This window comes from Lotus japonicus, chromosome 4 (assembly GCF_012489685.1).
Source record: "Lotus japonicus ecotype B-129 chromosome 4, LjGifu_v1.2".
Classification (NCBI taxonomy): Eukaryota; Viridiplantae; Streptophyta; class Magnoliopsida; order Fabales; family Fabaceae; genus Lotus; species Lotus japonicus.
This window is the reverse complement of record NC_080044.1, coordinates 20,787,380-20,808,365: the sequence shown is the minus strand read 5'-3', so window position 1 is coordinate 20,808,365 and position 20,986 is coordinate 20,787,380. Positions and strand designations below refer to the sequence as shown.

At 40.3% G+C, this 20,986-nt stretch overlaps 3 protein-coding genes across 4 annotated transcripts; all 3 read left to right on the top strand.

The window, feature by feature from the left end:
* The first annotated feature begins 15,557 nt into the window (after nucleotides 1-15,557).
* Nucleotides 15,558-18,343, top strand: LOC130712462 (protein FAR1-RELATED SEQUENCE 5-like). The gene is made up of 5 exons (XM_057562293.1): nucleotides 15,558-15,667; nucleotides 15,911-16,085; nucleotides 16,214-17,391; nucleotides 17,486-18,257; nucleotides 18,308-18,343. The coding sequence occupies exons 2-5, from the start codon at nucleotides 15,930-15,932 to the stop codon at nucleotides 18,341-18,343; spliced, it is 2,142 nt and encodes a 713-aa protein (XP_057418276.1). The 5' UTR covers nucleotides 15,558-15,667; nucleotides 15,911-15,929.
* Nucleotides 18,344-18,416: 73 nt separating this feature from the next.
* Nucleotides 18,417-19,109, top strand: LOC130715699 (uncharacterized). The gene is made up of 2 exons (XM_057565815.1): nucleotides 18,417-18,638; nucleotides 18,748-19,109. The coding sequence occupies exons 1-2, from the start codon at nucleotides 18,474-18,476 to the stop codon at nucleotides 18,937-18,939; spliced, it is 357 nt and encodes a 118-aa protein (XP_057421798.1). The 5' UTR covers nucleotides 18,417-18,473; the 3' UTR covers nucleotides 18,940-19,109.
* A 736-nt stretch (nucleotides 19,110-19,845) lies between these two features.
* Nucleotides 19,846-20,943, top strand: LOC130715701 (uncharacterized). Of its 2 annotated transcripts, XR_009011743.1 has the most exons (4): nucleotides 19,846-19,896; nucleotides 19,981-20,082; nucleotides 20,165-20,230; nucleotides 20,323-20,943. XR_009011743.1 is itself a non-coding variant. In XM_057565816.1 (3 exons), exons 1-3 carry the CDS (start codon nucleotides 19,933-19,935, stop codon nucleotides 20,380-20,382), a joined length of 276 nt encoding a protein of 91 aa, XP_057421799.1. In that variant the 5' UTR covers nucleotides 19,852-19,932; the 3' UTR covers nucleotides 20,383-20,943. The 2 variants fall into 2 exon arrangements, 1 of the variants encoding a protein (XP_057421799.1); XM_057565816.1 differs by having other exon boundaries at nucleotides 19,852-20,082.
* Nucleotides 20,944-20,986: the final 43 nt, after the last annotated feature.

Genomic DNA, 20,986 nt, shown 5'->3' with positions numbered 1-20,986 from the left:
ACTAAGTCAGTATGAATGTTGCATGAAATGATATGCAGGTTAACCCAGTCAACCAATATGCAATCCGGAACGGATGGACATCATCGGATCAGTCCTAGCACCAGCCACGGTGGGACCATTTCGGCCAGTCTGCCTCTTACTCCAACAACAACATGTAGTCAGATCAGCATAAAACCCGAAGGCCTGCCATTTCGGTCTGCTACTAAGAGTCACCTAGCAGCGCTCTTACGCGGAAATCCTGGTCTTATAACCAATTTTGGAATCCGTCGTGGTCCGGTATCTCGCCGTGTTTAAACCACTTAATGAGTGCATGCAATGCAGTGATTAGCCAAACAACGTCTCCGACCTCACTCGACACGTCGCCACGTGTTCTAGCTAAATTAATGTCTCTAAAATCTTACCCTAAGGTAAAGTCGATTCTGCGACAAAAGACACTTCTTCCCAACACACGTAATCCACGATGATCTCCAAATCATCCGACTCATCTCAATCCGATGGTCACAACTGCTCAACGAGCACAGAGTATCACACTCTCGGAAACTAACGGTTTCCCGGACTTATCCCCAGGATAGCCCAACAACATCGCTGCTCCAACAGCACAACAACAAACGCTGCTCCAACAGCACAACCACAACACATACTCAACGCCTCTCAATTTTCTCAACACTCGGATCCGACGACACTTCTCGTTTTCCAAAACTATGATTTGCATCCGAAGCTTCCTTTCGAGTACGTTATCATTACTTAAAGATTTAGAGGTTGTTTAATGTCTTATGAGTTTTCTTTTCAAAATAATATCCTTTTTAGTCTTATCGCAATTCCTATAAGTTCCCGGGATCTCCTAATCCCCAAATGACTCCAGAGAATGTCTCGATCCATAAACATCATAACAAGGCCCGAATCTCATTCGTCCTATCAACTTTCTCAAAACTCTCAAAATAAAATCGGCATGACCTGCCCGCTATTCTCACTTTTCAGAAACTCAGATTTCATAGCAGCAGCATAATTAACTCATCACAGTCAACAACATGTCATTTATCAATAAATCTCATCATAAACACTTAGCACTTAGCATATAAAGCATGCACCACACATCCTATATTACCCACATAGCACATAGCATGTAAGTCAATCTCAAAAACATTCGGTAGATGAATCATCTACATTGTCAGCCGAAGCCTCAGAAAACATTTTCCAATCACACATAATCCAGTGCATAAACAGTAAACCATGTCGAAAGCATCGACCCTAAGCATTAACTAGAGATTCAGTGAGAAGCCCTCACCTGTAGGTTCTCCAGAATGATCGTCTAACGCTTCCTCGCAAGCAAAGCCTTGTTCCTCGGGAAACTCTTCAAAAGCACCTTTAGAACAAAACCACAGAAATCAATCAAAATCTATCGGAAACTAAGCTATCAATACTTACTAAGGTTACACGAAGTAATCTATACTCTAAGGTACGATAATCTAGCGCGAAAGACAAGTTTTCGGAAAAGGAAATTTTCCTCCTCCCCCCTAATAGGTTCGGCCACTTTTCACAATTAGGAGACTCGATTTTTCTTCGATCAAACTTGGTTCCTATGCTATCATTAGCCGTAACTAAGGGTATTCTGAACTCGGAAAAATTATCGGATCAAAAACTGTCGCAGGGGTATTTTGGTCATGATTTTTAACTTAGAAATTTCAAAACTGAAATCCCAAAAACCAAATTTTGCAGGGACGTCACCAACGACGTTTATGACAACTAATCCTACTAGCACTAAGCTAAGGCGATAGTGTTCAGCCTAAAGGTTGAAGCTTTACTTCAAAAACTTCAAAAATGGGTATTTTAGGCTAAAATTGATTCCGGCGGAATTCCGGCGACATAACGGAAAATCTAATCCGGCAGAAGTGATCTTGGGCACATAAAGAAGAGGTTTAGAATCAGAAATGAAAGATTCGGGATAGTTTTGCAAAAATCCATAAACTATCAACTCAGAAAAGTCTACAGAAAAGCTATGGAAAAAGCGATCGGAGGTAAGGATTAGCGACTATACCTCGAAACCTTGAAGTAGCAACTGATTGATCGACGATCAAGCAAGAATTGAAGAAAAGCTCTTCTTCCTCTTCCTTCTATGGAGCTCGCGGCCTTGGAGAGAAAATGGAGGAGTTTTTGCAATTTTTGTCACCTTTCTTGCTATATATAGAGGTTGGCAAAACGCGGTAAAATGAAAGTTTCGCGAATCTGATTTTTCCGGCGTCATTCCCCGTGAATTCTAAGATATGTTTTGGCGAAAGAATTCCAAAACTAAAATGAGGTCTCCTTGTATTTTTAGCAACTAAAGCATAGTCGGTATAAAACTATTTTACCCGATAAGTTGCTTTTTGCATCGGATGTCGGAATGGAAAACTTCCTTCTGAAGAAAGATTGAAATCATCAAGAGAAATGGGTGTGCGCGTGTAGAATATTCATTTGAAGCTCTTTATAGAAAAAGTCTTCATTGTCGGGTGATTCTAGGGTTTTGAAATACCAGGGTTTCAGTTTCGGCAAACTTCCGATGATTGGAATCGGACGTTCGTAGATCCTAGAGTTTCGCCTCGAAACGATTGTGATATATGGAAAAAGAGAAGTTCTAACATTTCTCTGAAGATTTTTGGAATTAACTTCCATCGTGCCTAAAGTGAAAACTAGCTATATACTAGGGTTTCTGACCTAGGTTTAAGCGTATAACAATCGTGCTATAACTTTTATCGACTTCGATACAATCCTTTGACTTTTCCTGAACTTTCTCCTTCATAAATTTATTTCATTTGGTAAACTCTTGTTCAGGTTTCCCTTCACGATACATCAACCCTAATCGTGAATAGGATTCTTTTCACTTAGCATAAGCTTAAAAACTTGGGTCTTACACTGTACGTTTTTTTTAGAAAGTTAAAAATATATTATAAAATGCTTGAAAGCTCTCAAGCATAGAAAACAACCCAGTCAGCAATAACAGCACTAAAAAAAACCACTAAACCCGCAAAGCGACAAAAAGCGCCCCAAACACTCCAAAGGCCAACAAAACCCATAAAAAAGATAACCCTATGAAACGGTACGTGAAGGATTCACTTGATGAATTTTGTTTGAAGATCTGTGGTGATTTCACGCGTTTTAGGTGTGCATATCTTCTATGATTTTGTGTGAATTAACCTATTTTGGAAATATGATTAATTCTGTGTGAACCAAGTAATCTGGGAGATTTGGTTTTTATGGAAGTAAATATTTTCAAGATTTGTTCCTGTTTGTCTACATGGACCTTTTGATGCTCAGCCCGTTGAAGACCAAGGCCTGGAGAGCATCTATTTAATTGAGCAAGAAACCCTAGTTGTTGTACAAATTTTTGTTGTTTTAGGGTTTACTTTGTGAGTCCATTGTGTGTTTATTGTAATCAACTCTAGTGCTTTCTTTGTGAACTAAAGCACTGAGTTGTTGTGTTTCGTTGAGTTTAAATCTCTTCATCCTTATTGTACTTTGTGATTCGATCACTAGAGCAGTGATTCTTGAGAGAAAGTGAGAGGGGTTCTCATACTTAGGGGAGTACTAAGTAGAAATACACTAGGTAACGTTTAGGTTGTAAGGCTTATGAACAAGGAGTGTTCTTATAAGACCGGTTGATCCTAAACTACTAATAGTGGATATCCTTTCTTGGGTGAAAACCTTCCAGACGTAGGTGACGTTGGACCGAATTGGGTTAGTTGTAAGGCTTATGAACAAGGAGTGTTCTTATAAGACCGGTTGATCCTAAACTACTAATAGTGGATATCCTTTCTTGGTTGAAAACCCTTCAGACGTAGGTGACGTTGGACCGAACTGGGTTACTAATTCTTTGTGTTATTTTGTTTTATTGTTTGTTAACTTTATAGCACGCTTAATTCTGTTTGTTGTTGTTAGTATGTCCTACACAATGTCCTGAACATTTGTTAAGTTCAAACGTGTTACAACGTGTTTCAATCTTATTTTGATCCTAACAATTTTTATAAATACCTTTCTATACTAAAATCTTATTCCAGATGTTAATGACATTTTTCAGGAAATATATATTATAAGGTCGCATGCTTCAACGAATATGTCTAAGCCTTATAAGGAAAAAGAAGTTTACGCAAGATATGACCGCATCGTCCAGTAAACAAGGAAGACACTTATTCTGTATCGTTCTATGCCACGTCATACCTCAGAATTTCAGAAGAAGTCTTTGAGCGGGAAAGTCAAAATTGTATCTCAACTATTTGCCCCATGCTCCAGTCAGAAGGAAACTAATCTGGTCACGTGCAAACTGATTTATCTTTGAAGAGAGAAGTCTCAATGACCAATGAAGAGGAAAAAGGACAACACGTCAACATCACTTTTCCAAAATGTCTCTCTTCTGCAAAGTAGCCCAAAGCTATCACCACCTACTAGCTGACAAAGTACACCTTTTTGGCTAAAGGATAGTTTTGAACAGCAGCATGCATTTAATGAAGCTACCAACCGGAGATTTGAATCAATGGTTAGATGACACTCACAACGGCTACAAACAACGGCCTGATTTTGTGTCTCAACGGCTACACAACTAGCAAGATCATATATAAAGGACATATCTGAAGATTGAAGAACACAAGAAGAGAAATTTATTGCAAGAAAAGAAAGAATTCAGAGCAGTTATCAAAACATTCTTCAAAGCATTAAAAGCTCACAGCAGAATTCCTAAGAGTCAAATCCGATCTCATACCTCTGCTAAATCAAGAGAGAATACCAAACCTTAAAAGAGTCAAACCTCTTCTCTTACTTCTCTCTTAGATTCTGAACTCTTGTGTATTCCAACGTCCTTTCAGAACCCAAAACACTTGAGAGTTCCAGTGCCATAAATTGTCTACACCAACTCTTTTGAGAAGAGATTTCTTGTAGAGCCAAACAATCTTGTTGATTGTAGGAGGAGTCCTGTACAATACTTGGAGAAGTCCGTGATAATACTAGGAGGAGTCCTGTACAATACTTGGAGAAGTCCGTGATAATACTAGGAGGAGTCCTGTACAATACTTGGAGAAGTCCGTGATAATACTTGGAGAAGTCCTGTCTAATACTTGTATTGGGGAAGTCCTTGATACTTGCTAGTGAAAATCTTGGTGGTGGCCAAGTACTGGACGTAGCCCAATCGTTTAGGGTGAACCAGTATAAATTCCTGTGTGCTGATCGTTCTGCTTTATTTATTTACTTCCGCTGCACTAAACAGTTTTTGAAAAGTCACCAGAACAATTTTCTTAAGAACTTATCTTCTTTTCATAAACTAAAGTTTTAACAAGTAATTTTTAAGAACACAATTCAAACCCCCCCCCTTTCTTGTGTTACTTATTTACATATCAATTGGCATCAGAGCTTAGGCTCTAGAACTAACATCTTAACAGGTGTAGAGTAAAGATCCATGGCAGATGATCAAGCTATCGCTACGGGCTCATCCACCAACAAGCCTCCTTTCTTTGATGGAACCGAATATCCCTACTGGAAGACGCACATGCAACTTTTCATAGAATCCTCAAACTACAAGTTGTGGGATATCATTGAAAATGGCAACATCGTCTATAAAGATGACGCTGGTGAACCCATCAAGAAAGATCAGCTGACAGAAGCTCAACGCAAAGACTATCAACTCAATTCAAAGGCAAAACTATTTCTCTTATGTGCCTTAAGCAAAGCTCAGTTGGACAAAGTTGATGGACTCGCAACTGCCAAAGAAGTATGGGAAGCTCTAGGGCTTGCCTATGAAGGTACTGCAAATGTTCGTCAAGCCAAAGTAAGTTTACTAGTGGCTGAATATGAAACCTTCAAAATGAAGGAAAATGAAACCATTGATGAAATGTTCGCAAGATTTCAAACCATTATCAATGGTCTTCGAAATCTCGATCGCACATACGCACACATTGATCAAATCACAAAAATACTGAGGTGCCTTCCTAAAAGATGGAGACCCAAAGTTACTGCTATCCAAGAAGCAAGAGATCTTAGCACACTAAAACTTGAAGATCTCCTGGGATCTCTGAAGGTTCATGAGATTGAACTTTCTCAAGATGAAAGCCTAAAGAAGCAGAAAAGCATCGCCTTCAAAGCTAACATCTCCAAAAACAGTCAGACGAAAGAAATGTCTGATGAAGAAGATTCCTCAGAAGAATTGTCCGCTGATGAGCAAGCACTGTTCAAGAGAAAGTTCAAAAAGATGTGGATCAAACAACAAAGAGGAAAAGGCCTGAAGAAGGACAACAAAAGAGAATCAAGTCAGAAAAAGAAATCCTTTCCACACAAAGGTGAAAGCACCTCAACTGCAGACAAAAGCAACATTACATGTTTCGAATGCAAAAAGCCAGGTCACATCAAACCAGACTGTCCTAGACTAGCTAAAAAGCCTGTCAGGAAACCATTCTACAAGAAGAAGAAAGCTTTGATAACTGGCTGGGATGATTCTGAAAACAACTCTGAAGATGACGAGGAAGAAGAAGAAGATGAAGAATCTCTATTCTCTCTCATGGCTTCAGTAGATGGATCAGATGATGATGAAGTTGATGAGATTTACTTAACAGAACGAAGGAAACGCCAACAATGGTACCTGGACAGTGGATGCTCGCGTCATATGACGGGAGAAAAGTCTATGTTCCCCAAGATTCAAGTTAGATCTGATGGTGGATTTGTAACCTTTGGTGGAAATCAAAAAGGATTCATTGTTGGAGAAGGTACTGTTGGTAAGGAACCTCTTCCAGTAATTAATAATGTCTTATTAGTTGAAGGGTTAAAACATAATCTACTTAGCATAAGTCAATTATGTGATAGTGGGTTCACTGTTTCCTTTAATAAAGTGAAGTGTAGTGTTACTGATTCCGATGACAAAATCATCTTTGAAGCTCAGAGACAAGGGAATCTATATAAGACGAACTTGGAAAACCTAGCAAATCAAAATGTAACTTGTCTAGTATCATCAGAGGATAATACATGGCTTTGGCATAGGAAGCTAGGGCATGCATCCTTAAGGACCATTACTAAAATCATAAGTAATGACTTAGTACGTGGTTTGCCAAAACTATCTATTAAATCTGATGCTACATGTTCTGCATGTACTCAAAGCAAACAGCATCGTACCTCCTGTCGTGCTAAAAACTTTGTTAGTACTAGCAAACCTCTGGACCTTTTACATATGGATTTGTTTGGTCCCACTAGGGTAGCTAGTGTTTCTGGAAAAAGATTTTGTTTTGTCATTATCGATGACTACACAAGATTCTGTTGGGTCTACTTCCTAAGAAGCAAGGATGAAACATTCCAAGCATTCAAGATCTTCAGCAAAAGAGTTCAAAATGAAAAGGGCTACTGCATCACAGCCATTCGCGGTGACAGAGGAGGAGAGTTTGTGAATGAAGATTTTGAAAAATTCTGTGCACAAGAAGGTATCAGCCATCAGTTCTCAGCTCCAAGAACACCACAGCAAAACGGTGTAGCTGAACGGAAGAACAGATCACTTCAAGAAATGGCAAGGACAATGCTCAGTGAAACTTCCCTACCAAAGTATTTCTGGGCTGAAGCTATTGAAACTGCATGCTACATTCAGAATAGAATATCTATGCGACCCATGTTGAAAAAGACTCCATATGAACTATGGAAAGATAGAAAGCCAACTGTATCGTACTTTCATCCATTTGGATGCAAGTGTTACATTCTCAACACCAAGGACAACATCGGAAAATTTGACAATAAGTCTGATCAAGGAATTCTCCTTGGATATTCTTCTCACTCCAAAGCCTATAGAGTTTACAACTCAAGAACAAAAGTTGTTGAAGAATCTATCAATGTCAAGTTCGATGATAGTTCAATCAAGACCGTTGACCGTTTAGAAAGAGATTTTCTCAATCTAGACCTATCAGATCATGATGAAGCAGATGACGACACAACAAGAGCTCAACCATCAGAATCAGTTCCTGAAGATCAATCTCCGTCACCTCTTGGTACTATTCCTGAACAGTCTGACCAAGTCATGACTTCAAGCGGAATCTCACTTCCAAAGGAGTGGAAGTACAGAAGTGATCATCCACCAGAGCAAATCATTGGAAGTGTATCAGAAAGAGTAAAGACCATATCAGCATTCAGAGAAGAATCAAACAGCGCATTCATCTCAGAGATTGAACCAAAGAACGCTGAAGAGGCTCTACAAGATGAAGGATGGATTCTGGCTATGCAAGAAGAACTAAATCAATTTGAACGAAGTCAAGTATGGACCCTAGTTCCAAGACCAACTGGAAAATCTATCATTGGTACTAAATGGGTCTTCAGAAACAAGATGGATGAAAATGGGAAAGTAACTAGAAACAAAGCGAGACTAGTAGCACAAGGTTACAACCAACAAGAAGGAATTGACTACACTGAAACGTTCGCACCAGTTGCAAGAATTGAAGCAATAAGGATACTCCTAGCTTTTGCATGTCAACATTCCATCAAGCTATATCAAATGGATGTCAAAAGCGCCTTTCTGAACGGAGTAATTGAAGAGGAAGTCTATGTGAAGCAACCTCCAGGCTTTGAAGAACCATCCACTCCAGACTACGTGTACAGGTTGAAGAAAGCTCTGTACGGTTTAAAACAAGCCCCAAGGGCTTGGTATGATCGACTAAGCAACTTTCTCATGAAGAATGGTTTTTCAAGAGGAAAGATTGACAACACCCTCTTCAGGAAGCAATTGAAGGACGACTACATCCTTGTACAATTGTATGTCGATGATATCATCTTCGGTGCAACTAGCGATAAACTGTGTAAAGAATTTTCTACTCTCATGCAAAGTGAATTTGAAATGAGTATGATGGGAGAACTGAAATTCTTTCTAGGACTTCAAATCAAGCAAGAGAAAGACAAGATCTTCATACATCAGTCCAAGTACATAAAGGATATGCTCAAGAAATACAACATGCACAAGTCAAATGAGATGAGTACTCCTATGTATCCCAACACTGTTCTGGACAAAAGTAATGAAAGTTCACCAGTTGACCCAACATCGTACAGAGGGATGATTGGTTCACTTCTTTATTTAACGTCCAGCAGACCAGACATAATGTTTAGCGTTTGTCTATGTGCAAGGTTTCAGGTAAACCCACAGCAATCTCATCTTAGTGCTGTTAAGCGAATCTTTAGATATTTAATTGGTACTGCTAATCTTGGTCTATTATATGAGAAAGGTGAAGATTTCAGGTTGAAGGGATTTTGTGATGCGGATTATGCTGGTGATCGAGTTGAACGGAAAAGCACTAGTGGAGGATGTCACTTTTTAGGAAACTGTTTAGTATCCTGGACAAGTAAACGTCAAAGCACTATTTCCTTATCCACTGCTGAAGCTGAATATGTGGCAGCAAGTTCTTGTTGTACACAACTCCTATGGATAAAGCATCAACTTGAGGATTACAACATTCATGAAAACAAGATACCTCTTTTATGTGATAACACAAGTGCCATCAATATTGCCAAGAATCCAGTTCAGCATTCAAGAACAAAGCACATTGAGATCAAACATCATTTCATTAGAGACCTTGTGGCAAAGGGAAACATTGATATATCTCATATACACACAGAAGATCAACTTGCTGACATACTCACGAAACCTCTTTTAGAAGGCAGATTCTCAGATCTAAGAACAAGGATAAATATGCACTCTGCTCAATAAAAGGTATGGAAACAAAGGTTTCTATTTTGCAGGTTTCGTTCTTCGAAGGACATCCGCACTGTTCTGTCTCCTCACTGTTCAACCAGTAGATCATATCGTTCAACAACTCTCCGTTCAATGAAGTTGCTCTCAGGAAATCTATATCGTTTGGTTAACAGCTGGCAAAGACATCGTTTAGTTCAATGCATCATTACTCTTGCACGTGCTACAACAGTGAACTTTGAAAGGTCCCATCACATTAAATGCGAAGCAGTTATCTCTCTTACTTTTAACGCGCGTGGTCTCAACTACTCAATTGTTTAATAGTTTCTCTCTCATGAAAAGAAAACCGCCATCTGCACACCATCCAAAACTGCCATTCCTTATTCCAAATCAAATATATCCAAAAGATTTCCTTCTCTCTCTTTCACCTCACTTCATTTGACACTTACTCTCTCTCTCTTCCAAGAAACCCTAAGCCTTCTCTGAAACTTTCTCTCATTCCCAAATGGCCGGAGTTCTTGCTACCTCTTCCAAAGCCCCTTCCAAATCTAAGGCCCAATCCAAGAAAGGTGGTAAAACACCTTACTCTGCTGAAGAAATGGAGATCATCCAGAGGAGAACAGAGAGGATCAACCGCCAACGCTCTGTTCAACTCCAGGAGGTTGGAGCCGTGAAAACTGAGAAACTGGGTGACAACTCTCTTGTGTCCCCAAGGTACTTTGATCTGAAGGTGTTTGCCTTCGTGAAGATGGCTGGGCTTGCAGACTTACTTCATCAGGACTGGGAGACCGTGTACACCATGGCTCAGCGGGAAGTGTATGTGCCTTTGGTAAAGGAATTTTATGACTGTGCCGTTGTGATAAATCACAGACAAGTCATTAAGTCCAAAGTAAATGACAAGATCATCTTAGTGACTCTCAACGACATGGCTGAAGCACTGAATGTGAAGCTGGAAGTTGGTGAAAAATATTCCCCAAATTGGTTTGCAAAAGTTGATGACTGGAAGTGCATCTGGAAGAACCAAGAGGAACCACTGACTGTGGAAGTGGGCAATCTCATTGATGATGTCAAGTTCAACAATGCTGTGATTAGCAAGGTTGTCTTACCAAAGGATGGTGCAAGAAATTATGTAAATGCTCATGCAAGGTACGCATTGTACAAGATCTTGAAAAGAGTGAAAATTAACCCTGCACATTTGATGTGGAACTACTTGATCAACTATCTGGAGAAAAGCCAAGGATACCTTCCTTTTGGCTCGCTGCTGACTGTTATTCTCGAAAAGAAAGGTGTTATCAAAGAGTTTCTGGAATCAGAGGATCGCTTGAATGAAGATGTGATCTTTCCTTCACCGATCAGACTGGGAGATGTGAGCAAAATGCACATTCCCTTTGATGCCTCTGAAGTTCCTGAAGAATACTTGCCCAGAACGAGGAAAAACACCAGAGGAAAAGAAAAGGTATCTGATGAACAGACTGTCCAGAAAAGGAAGAAAAATCTGACAGAACTGTCCGATGTGTCAAAGAAGGAACCGTCCAAGAGAACTGTTCCTGCATCTCTCCGCATCGCACGGTTCCCTGAGGACGAGGAAGAACAGTCTGTTCGAATCAAGATTGTGAAGAGTGGTGAACCATTGCAGTCTCAATCCAACCCCATCGCTTCAAGAACCAGATCAGGAAAAGGTTCTCCACCTGTCCAGAAGGCTGCACCCAAAAAGCTAAAGAGATTGAGGAAGCAATTCGAAGAACCTCAAGTTACTGTTGAACCACAACCTGCATATCGGAAAAGGAAGATTCTCTCTGCTGAACCTGAGGAGCCCTTCTTTGATGAGGACCTTGTCCTTCACACAAGGTTAGCAAACTCTCTTTTACCTTATCAAGAAATTCCTTCTGAAATGTCAAACAAAGAATTTCTGGATTCACTGTTTGTTGACAATACTCAAACACCACACTCCTCTCCAACACATTCACAACACCACACTGAACCATTGCCAAAACTCCCACCAAACACGAACCTCAATGAACCCTTGACTGAAACAACAAATGAACCACCCACATCTCAACCAAACCCTACCATGGACACTGCTTTCATCACTGACCAAACTGTCGGTGCACAAGAGAATGCCTCTGCATTCCAACTTGTTCAATCTTTGCCTAAGTCATTGAGTGCCGATGAGCATATGACTTCTACTCTCAAACCGTTCACGGAAGCAACCACTAAGAAGGCAAGCAGATCCGGTACTGTTCTCTATTTTTCTCAAGCAAGAAAGAGGCGTCTTCAGACGCTAGTGTCCTCTGCTATCAAACGCAGACGCACCTTGAGGACTACCAAGGGATCGTTCAAAAGCTACTTGAACCTTCTGGCAAGAAAGATTGACAAGTCTTCAAGCAATCAGCTCTCCATCACATGGAAACGACAAAAGGGTGACAACTACTTGTTCCAACTTCAAGCTTGCAAAGTTCCTGATCCAGAGTTCTGGAAATTGAGTGTCTCTGAGGGATATGTTGGTACTCTGCCATATTCTCTCATGAATCGGACCTCCGCGCTCTCACTGAAATTTGGAACTTGGGTGTTTGTACTCCTACCCACTCACATTCCTGAAGTTGTTCCTCATTCTGAGAAAGTCATCACTGACAAAGGAAAGGGGAAGATGCTTGAAGAGGCAGATGATACAGAGTCACAACTGAACAGTTCTGCTGATGGAAAAGAAGAAGATGAATCTGAGGGACTTCAAGCTGATTTCAAGACTGAAGGTGGAAGCTCAAGTGCTCAAGTCGTGGCGACTCAATTTGTCACCAGAGAAGACTTTGAAGACCACCGTGACCACATCAACCAGCAGTTCATGACTCTTGCTCAGAAAATCGATCAGCTGCTGACACGCTTTGGCTAATGGCCAACTCTCTATCCTGAACAATTCGCTTTTACTTTTATGTTTTCAGACAATTGCTCACTGGTTATGCTTATCGTTTTATAACTAACGTTTGCCATGTTTACTAGTTATGCTTATCGTTTTATAACTAACGTTTGCCATATTTACTATGCATATTATACCTTTCTAAATTCTTTTCCCTTTCTTTTTAATAATGCCAAAGGGGGAGAAAATAGGAATTAGGAATTATAGAAAAGTTTAAGATCAAGTTCAAGGTTGTTTCCTTAACCTAACACTAAAGTTTTATACAACTCAGGGGGAGTAATACAACTCAGGGGGAGTAATATGATTTGAAAAGTTTTTTTTTAACTTTTATATTACCCAATTTAGGAGGAGCATAAATTCTTTTTACTCTTGATCATTATCCTTTTCAATAAAAATTGTCATTATCAAAAAGGGGGAGATTGTTAAGTTCAAACGTGTTACAACGTGTTTCAATCTTATTTTGATCCTAACAATTTTTATAAATACCTTTCTATACTAAAATCTTATTCCAGATGTTAATGATATTTTTCAGGAAATATATATTATAAGGTCGCATGCTTCAACGAATATGTCTAAGCCTTATAAGGAAAAAGAAGTTTACGCAAGATATGACCGCATCGTCCAGTAAACAAGGAAGACACTTATTCTGTATCGTTCTATGCCACGTCATACCTCAGAATTTCAGAAGAAGTCTTTGAGCGGGAAAGTCAAAATTGTATCTCAACTATTTGCCCCATGCTCCAGTCAGAAGGAAACTAATCTGGTCACGTGCAAACTGATTTATCTTTGAAGAGAGAAGTCTCGATGACCAATGAAGAGGAAAAAGGACAACACGTCAACATCACTTTTCCAAAATGTCTCTCTTCTGCAAAGTAGCCCAAAGCTATCACCACCTACTAGCTGACAAAGTACACCTTTTTGGCTAAAGGATAGTTTTGAATAGCAGCATGCATTTAATGAAGTTACCAACCGGAGATTTGAATCAATGGTTAGATGACACTCACAACGGCTACAAACAACGGCCAGATTTTGTGTCTCAACGGCTACACAACTAGCAAGATCATATATAAAGGACATATCTGAAGATTGAAGAACACAAGAAGAGAAATTTATTGCAAGAAAAGAAAGAACTCAGAGCAGTTATCAAAACATTCTTCAAAGCATTAAAAGCTCACAGCAGAATTCCTAAGAGTCAAATCCGATCTCATACCTCTGCTAAATCAAGAGAGAATACCAAACCTTAAAAGAGTCAAACCTCTTCTCTTACTTCTCTCTTAGATTCTGAACTCTTGTGTATTCCAACGTCCTTTCAGAACCCAAAACACTTGAGAGTTCCAGTGCCATAAATTGTCTACACCAACTCTTTTGAGAAGAGATTTCTTGTAGAGCCAAACAATCTTGTTGATTGTAGGAGGAGTCCTGTACAATACTTGGAGAAGTCCGTGATAATACTAGGAGGAGTCCTGTACAATACTTGGAGAAGTCCGTGATAATACTAGGAGGAGTCCTGTACAATGCTTGGAGAAGTCCGTGATAATACTTGGAGAAGTCCTGTCTAATACTTGTATTGGAGAAGTCCTTGATACTTGCTAGTGAAAATCTTGGTGGTGGCCAAGTACTGGACGTAGCCCAATCGTTTAGGGTGAACCAGTATAAATTCCTGTGTGCTGATCGTTCTGCTTTATTTATTTACTTCCGCTGCACTAAACAGTTTTTGAAAAGTCACCAGAACAATTTTCTTAAGAACTTATCTTCTTTTCATAAACTAAAGTTTTAACAAGTAATTTTTAAGAGCACAATTCAAACCCCCCCTTTCTTGTGTTACTTATTTACATATCAACATTGTGTTGCACATTCGTTCATGGTAAATGAGAATTTCAAAACTATATTAAATTATATGAAATGATAAAAGGGGGTAATTGTTTACCTGTGATTCCTAGTTGACATTGTGTAATAGTATACTTAAGGCTTTTACGAGTGCTCTGTAGCATGATGTACACCCAAATTACTAAATGTTATTTCTAGTACTGACAAAAATAACGGCTAAATAAAACATACATATGGAGTTAAAACAAAACATACCTTTCTAATCGACTCCAACCATTTGGCTTCTAAATGAAGCTCGAACTCTTCAACTGTGTCTCAGACTCATCAGTACCTCGAATCCATTAATTCATCTAAAACGTGGGCCAGTACTCTCCCGAACGTGGGTAAGTGCTCTTTAATGTGAGTACGTGTCTTTACATGACTTCAAGCAACCAACCTTAACGGAAAAGAAACTAAACTTTGTGTGAGTCCCATGATTTCGAATATACTTAAGTAATCCGGTCTTGAACTAACTAGAAGCTTGAGCTATAACGTTTTCATAACTCCTTTCGAACCACCTTTTTAAAAGCATGCTTGCATTTGAGCTTCGACCATTATCTTAAGCATAATATATCCAATAAGCCTCCTTGAATGAGCTTCCAACTTAGCCACATTATCTCTAAATTTTCAATTTCACCTCATGGCCAAGTCTTCCAAATAACCTTTTAGACCTTATATTGTATTGATATTAAGACTTTCCCTTCAAAAAACACAAGTAAAATTGGTCGCACTTGGCTATAGTGTTGGAAGAAGTTGCTGCAGAGCTCTGGATTTGGCACCCCAGGGCTTAGAAATGGCACCCCAGATTTTTTAAAAAATGCCAGAACTACCCTTTCGGACACCGGGTATCCGTAACACTTCGGAATCCAAAGTTTCGAATAATATCTTGTTGAATCTGACACTTAAATGACAGACATAATTCGGAAACGTACAATCCGAAGTACTTCGGATTCGTTGAATCCGAAAACCTGTCGCACACTGCCACCTTTTGAGCACCATTACTCCTCCACCACCAACTCCATCACCATTACTCATCCACCACCAACCCCATCACCACCCCCCCCCCATTACAATCAGATTCAAAAAACTCCACCACCACCACTCTTCCTCTTCTTCCTCCACGTCTGTTTTCCTCCCCCTCACCACCATCTCCTTCCAAGTTCCACTTGCTCCACCCTCAACCACCATCTCCTTCCAAGTTCCACCTTGCTACCAAGTTCCTTCTGGTAAGTTTCATTTCTCTCCCCCTTCATATCCTGCTTTACTTATCATTGTAGTTACATTTCATTGTTGTTTGTTGGAAGTTCGTTTTGCACCACCATTGTTTGCTTGTATTCTGATGCTGTCGAGCTTGATACGGATTGTCTGTATCCGAATGAATTCGGATTGTCTGTATCCGAACGAGTTCGGATTGTCTGTATCCGAACTAGTTCGGAATCCCAATGTCCGAAGTAGTTAACCAGTTGCAGTTTGTTACATGCAGGCTGAATGACTGAACCGTACCTATATGAAGAAGATTTACTGGTTGATGCCGCATGCGATGCCGCATGCGGTTCTGGGAATGTTGAGCCTCCTAGCAATATCATTCCGTGGGTGCCCCCTCGTATAAGCGTGGACGCCACACATTTATTTACAACTGACCAGGTATTCATTGAATAATTTTTGTTGGAACATACTACTATGTATTTGGAAAATGATGTGATGATCATTGAATAATTAGTGATGGTTGGTAGGATGTTTTATTTCTAAAGCAATATGTTATCATTGAACAGATATTTGATACTCGTGATGAGCTTGAACAATGGGCTAAGAATGTTGGAAAGGCGAATGGTTATGTGCTGGTGATTGCAAGGTCTGACTATGCTATAAGTGGAGGAAAGGTATTTGTTACTATTAAGTGTGCGAAGCATGGTATTTACAGGCCATACAAGGACCCGAATACATTCAAGTACAAAAAGACCGCATCACAAAAGACTGATTGTAAGTTTAATCTCAAAGGACGACCTACGAAGGGTGATAGAATGTGGTGGCTGAAAGTGATGGATGGTAAACACAACCATGAACCAGCTAAATCACTAGTTGGCCACCCCTACGTTGGTCGACTAACAGAGGAAGAGAAGGGGCTTGTGGGCACCATGACTAGTACTTGGACTCCACCGAGACAAATACTAGCGGCATTGAAGGAAAACAATCCAAGTAACTTGACTACAATCACTCAAGTTTACAGTTGCAACAAAAGGTTTAAAAAAGAGGAGAGGGGACCATTGACAGAAATGCAACATTTGATGAAGAAGTTGGTAGAAGCCAAGTATGTTCACTTTGAAAGGCAACAAGCTGATTCAAGTGAGATTAGGGATCTCTTTTGGGCTCATCCTGATGCGGTCAGACTCTTCAACACATTCCCTCATGTGGTCATCATGGATTGCACGTACAAGACAAACAGATATCAGATCCCCTTGCTTGAAATGGTTGGTCTCACTTCTACGGGGTTGACTTTCTCCATAGCATTTTGCTACATAGTTAGGGAGCACACAATTGACTATGTTTGGGCCTTGGAGTGCATGAAGTCTCTTATTGCCGATGATGCCAGATTACCTCAAGTGATTGTGACTGACAGAGATTTGGCTTTACTGAGTGCTGTTAAGCAATGTCTTCCCAATTGTACCAATTTATTATGCCGGTTCCACATAAACAAGAATGTGGAGGCAAAGTGCAAAGTGTTGATTGGCACGGATGATTTTGCCCTTTCAGTGATGGAGAACTGGAAATGCCTGATATATGCTGAAACAGTGGAACAATTTGATGAGGAATGGAAGGAAATGTGTGTCATGTGTAAGGACTTCCCAGATTTCATATCCTACATTTCTACTACATGGTTAAAGCACAAGGAGAAATTTGTGAGTGCGTGGACCAATTCTGTATTGCATTTTGGAACAACAACGAGCAACAGGTACAATGCACACTTTATTGGTTGTGATATTTTTTTCATTTCATTGTCTTGCTTTATTACCAGAAATTGATAGAGTATGATCTTTTGTATGCAGGGCTGAAAGTGCACACTCAACCTTGAAGAGGATGCTGAAAGACGGCAGAGGTGACTTGTGCGCCTCGTGGGATGCAGTGGATAGGTTGACCACTGTACGACACAATGAAATCAAGGCATCATTTGAGCGCAGTATCAACCTTGTAGAACATCGTTTCAAGTCGCCCATGTATACAAATATCAGGGGATTTGTGTCCAGAAAGGCCATGCAACTCATGGAAGATGAACAGAACAGAGTGATGCGTGATGGTTGTGGATGCGTGTTCCAAGTTACCCATGGGCTTCCTTGTGCGTGTGCACTTCATAGTTATGATAGAATTCCGTATGAGGCAATCCATACTTTCTGGAAGATACTTGGTTGGGACCATGTACCCATTGGGAGTCAAGCCTCAAACCATGGAGACCTCAAGTCAGAGATTGATGGCTTGACCGCTTATTTCAACACTTTGGATGTTGCGGGCCAAAGTATGCTAAGGAGGAAGGTAAAAGAGCTATATTGTCCTTCTAGTAGTTCACTGTGTCCTCCTCAAGTGAAGATAAAGCCCAAGCGCTCGTCCAAGGCTATGGAGAGTAAACCACCTAGTCAACAAAAACCATCCTTACAACGTGATCCTTGTTATTGGGAACATGTTAACAATAGCCTCAAGCCAACACCTAACAAAGTCTCTTGTCCTCGAAGCAAGAAGTCTAAGAAGAGCAAGCAGTCCTCCACCAGCATATACTTGGATGATTTGCCATCTTTCTTCCATCAATATATAGAAAAAGTCATAGATGTTATTGCAGATGGTAATTGTGGTTATAGATCAGTTGCTGCATTGTTCAGACCCGACATAGGTCAAGACGGTTGGCCTTTGATTAGGGAAGAGTTGCTTGTAGAACTCTCAGAGAATACCGCTTACTATAGCAACATATTTGGTTATGAGAGAGTTCAGTCTCTACAAAATCGTCTCATCCTTCCGATTGGTACAATTGCAACGGAAGACAAGTGGATGTCTCTACCGGAGATGGGGTACCTCATTGCTACGAGGTTGCAAGTTGTCTTCATCTCCATTTCACTAAAAGGTTGTTACACTTATCTGCCATTGAGAGGAGGCGCCCCACCGGAAGTACATCCCGTTATAGCAGTTGGTCACGTCACCAACCACTTTGTTCAGGTATAACTTTTATGAAGTACCTTACACTCGCTTGTCACGTTAAATTAGTATACTTTGTACTCAGCCACTTTGTTCTTATCTAACTTTATTGCTATACTCTCAAATGTAGCTCAAGCTTAAGCCGGGACATCCTATGCCAACAATAGCTCCCCAATGGCCGTTTTTGGCCAAAGAACCCACCGACCAATGGATCTTCCCGTATGCGGCGCGTTTGGCTACATTTACGGCAGAATTGAATGCTTGGATTGATCCTACGGGTGGTCCTCAAGAGAATGTCTTTATAGACCTTGGAGAAGATTGAGACTAGGATTGATGTTTGTAGCAATGACATATGTACAACTAATTAGAAGTTCAAAGTATTATGATGTAGTATTAAACTATTTCTCATGTGCATTTTATCTGTTTCTGCCCTGCAATGTAGCTGGTTATGAGAACTTGTGATTCTGCCTGCATTGTTTCTGGTACTGTCATTTTAACTAGTTAAGCAAATTTCGGAACTTTGGTTTCCGAAGTACTTCGGAACTACGGAGTCCGAAATCTTTCGGACGACTCCTTTCCATTTCCGTGTCATATACTTAAATTTGGCACCCCCAAGTTTAAACAATCTTCGACATTTAGGTTTCCGAGACAGTTCGGATTTATAGGATCCGAACAACTTCGGAATCTGGGGATCCGAACGTTAATTTTTTTTCTCATTTTAATTTTAAGTCTCTCCATCACTATCCACAACCAACCACAACCAACCTCATTACTCTCATCCAACCACAGCCAACCTAATTACTATCAACCACCAACAACAACCAACCCCATTACTCCTTCATCTATAAATTTGCTTGATTTAAGCTTTCTTGTATTCATCCTCTCCTTTCATTCTTTCAACGAAACCTTCAAAATCAAAATGGAACAAGATTTGCCCACCTTCATCCGCCCTTGCAAACTCCGAGGCAACTCTTCTGCAAGTTCTCGTCCTCTCATTCCCGGCCCTGCTGGTGTTGTCCAGGCCGCCATGATTCAACGCAGCTCCACCACCGACGGACACCTCATTCCAACCCAACAATTTGTTAGGCGCGTCGTCGAAGACGGTCACGACACTGATCCCGATTTTCACTCCAATGCTTGGCTTTCAGCCCTGCAATTAGGCGGATCTGCAACTCCTCTGGGTTCAATCACTCACCATCTAGAAAGGGTCGATCTCATCGTCACAGTTATCAAATCATGCACGCCAAACGGATTCGGCGATGTGTCAGTTACCCTGAAGGTATTTCCATCTTCCGCGTTCTTTTTCATCAATGTCATGGTATTTAAATGTCCTCTGTCAATGCCATATGGGTTTGAGTTTCAGGATCCTACGGGCACTGTCGGTGCTAGTGTCCATCACAAGGTTTTCACTGAAAGCGAATTCGCGAAGGACATAAATGTTGGATCTGTTATGCTTATCCAGAAGGTTTATTATTTCTAACCGACTTGACTATTGTTTCTACTTCTTTAGACAAGTTGAACATTATTTCTTCCTTTTTTGCTTTTAGGTAGCTGTGTTTTCTCCTAGAAAATCTAATTGTTACCTGAACATAACATTGCCCAACATAGTTAAGGTATGGAAATCTTTTTTACACATATATAATTAAAATAAAAGTGACTGTGGATTTTTACACATCTCAATTTTCGTTTATGTGAATTTTCACAGGTATTCTCCAGTGACTGTGGACCTCCATCTGAAACATTCACCGACATTACAGAAGATTGATTAATGTTATTTGGCTAATTTTGAATTATTTGCAACTTTAAAAAATCCTTGACCTGGATTATGTAGGCTATGTTGCGTCCCTTGAATTATGTACGTTATTTTGCTTCAATTGGATTATGTGCGTTATTTCACTTCCCATTGGATTTTGTTTGTTATTTTACCTGATTTAAAAAGAGATAAAAATGTAATCAAATCAAGTAAAGCGTGATAATGTGAAATCCAAACTAATAATGCGATAAAAGTACAGACCGATAATAAAGCGTGTATAAACTAATAGTGCGATAAAAGTACACATAATAATAATGTCACTGCCCCCTGCCCCTACGACCCACCCTACCCCTACGACCTCTGCCTCCGCCTCTGCCACCTCCTCTATCTCCGCCTCCTCCTCTGCCTCGACCTCTGCCTCCTCGTACACCAACGAAAGTGACGCCCTGGGTCCTGCTCAAGTCTCTGATGACAGTGAGGCACTTCTCTAATAAAGTGCGGGAGCGTGTATCTCTAGGGGGACCGTCGTCGACCTCAAGTCCCTGCTCTAGCAAATCAACGGCCCGATGCAAAGAAGCCTGAAAATAAATCAATATACATGTTAGTAAACCGCATA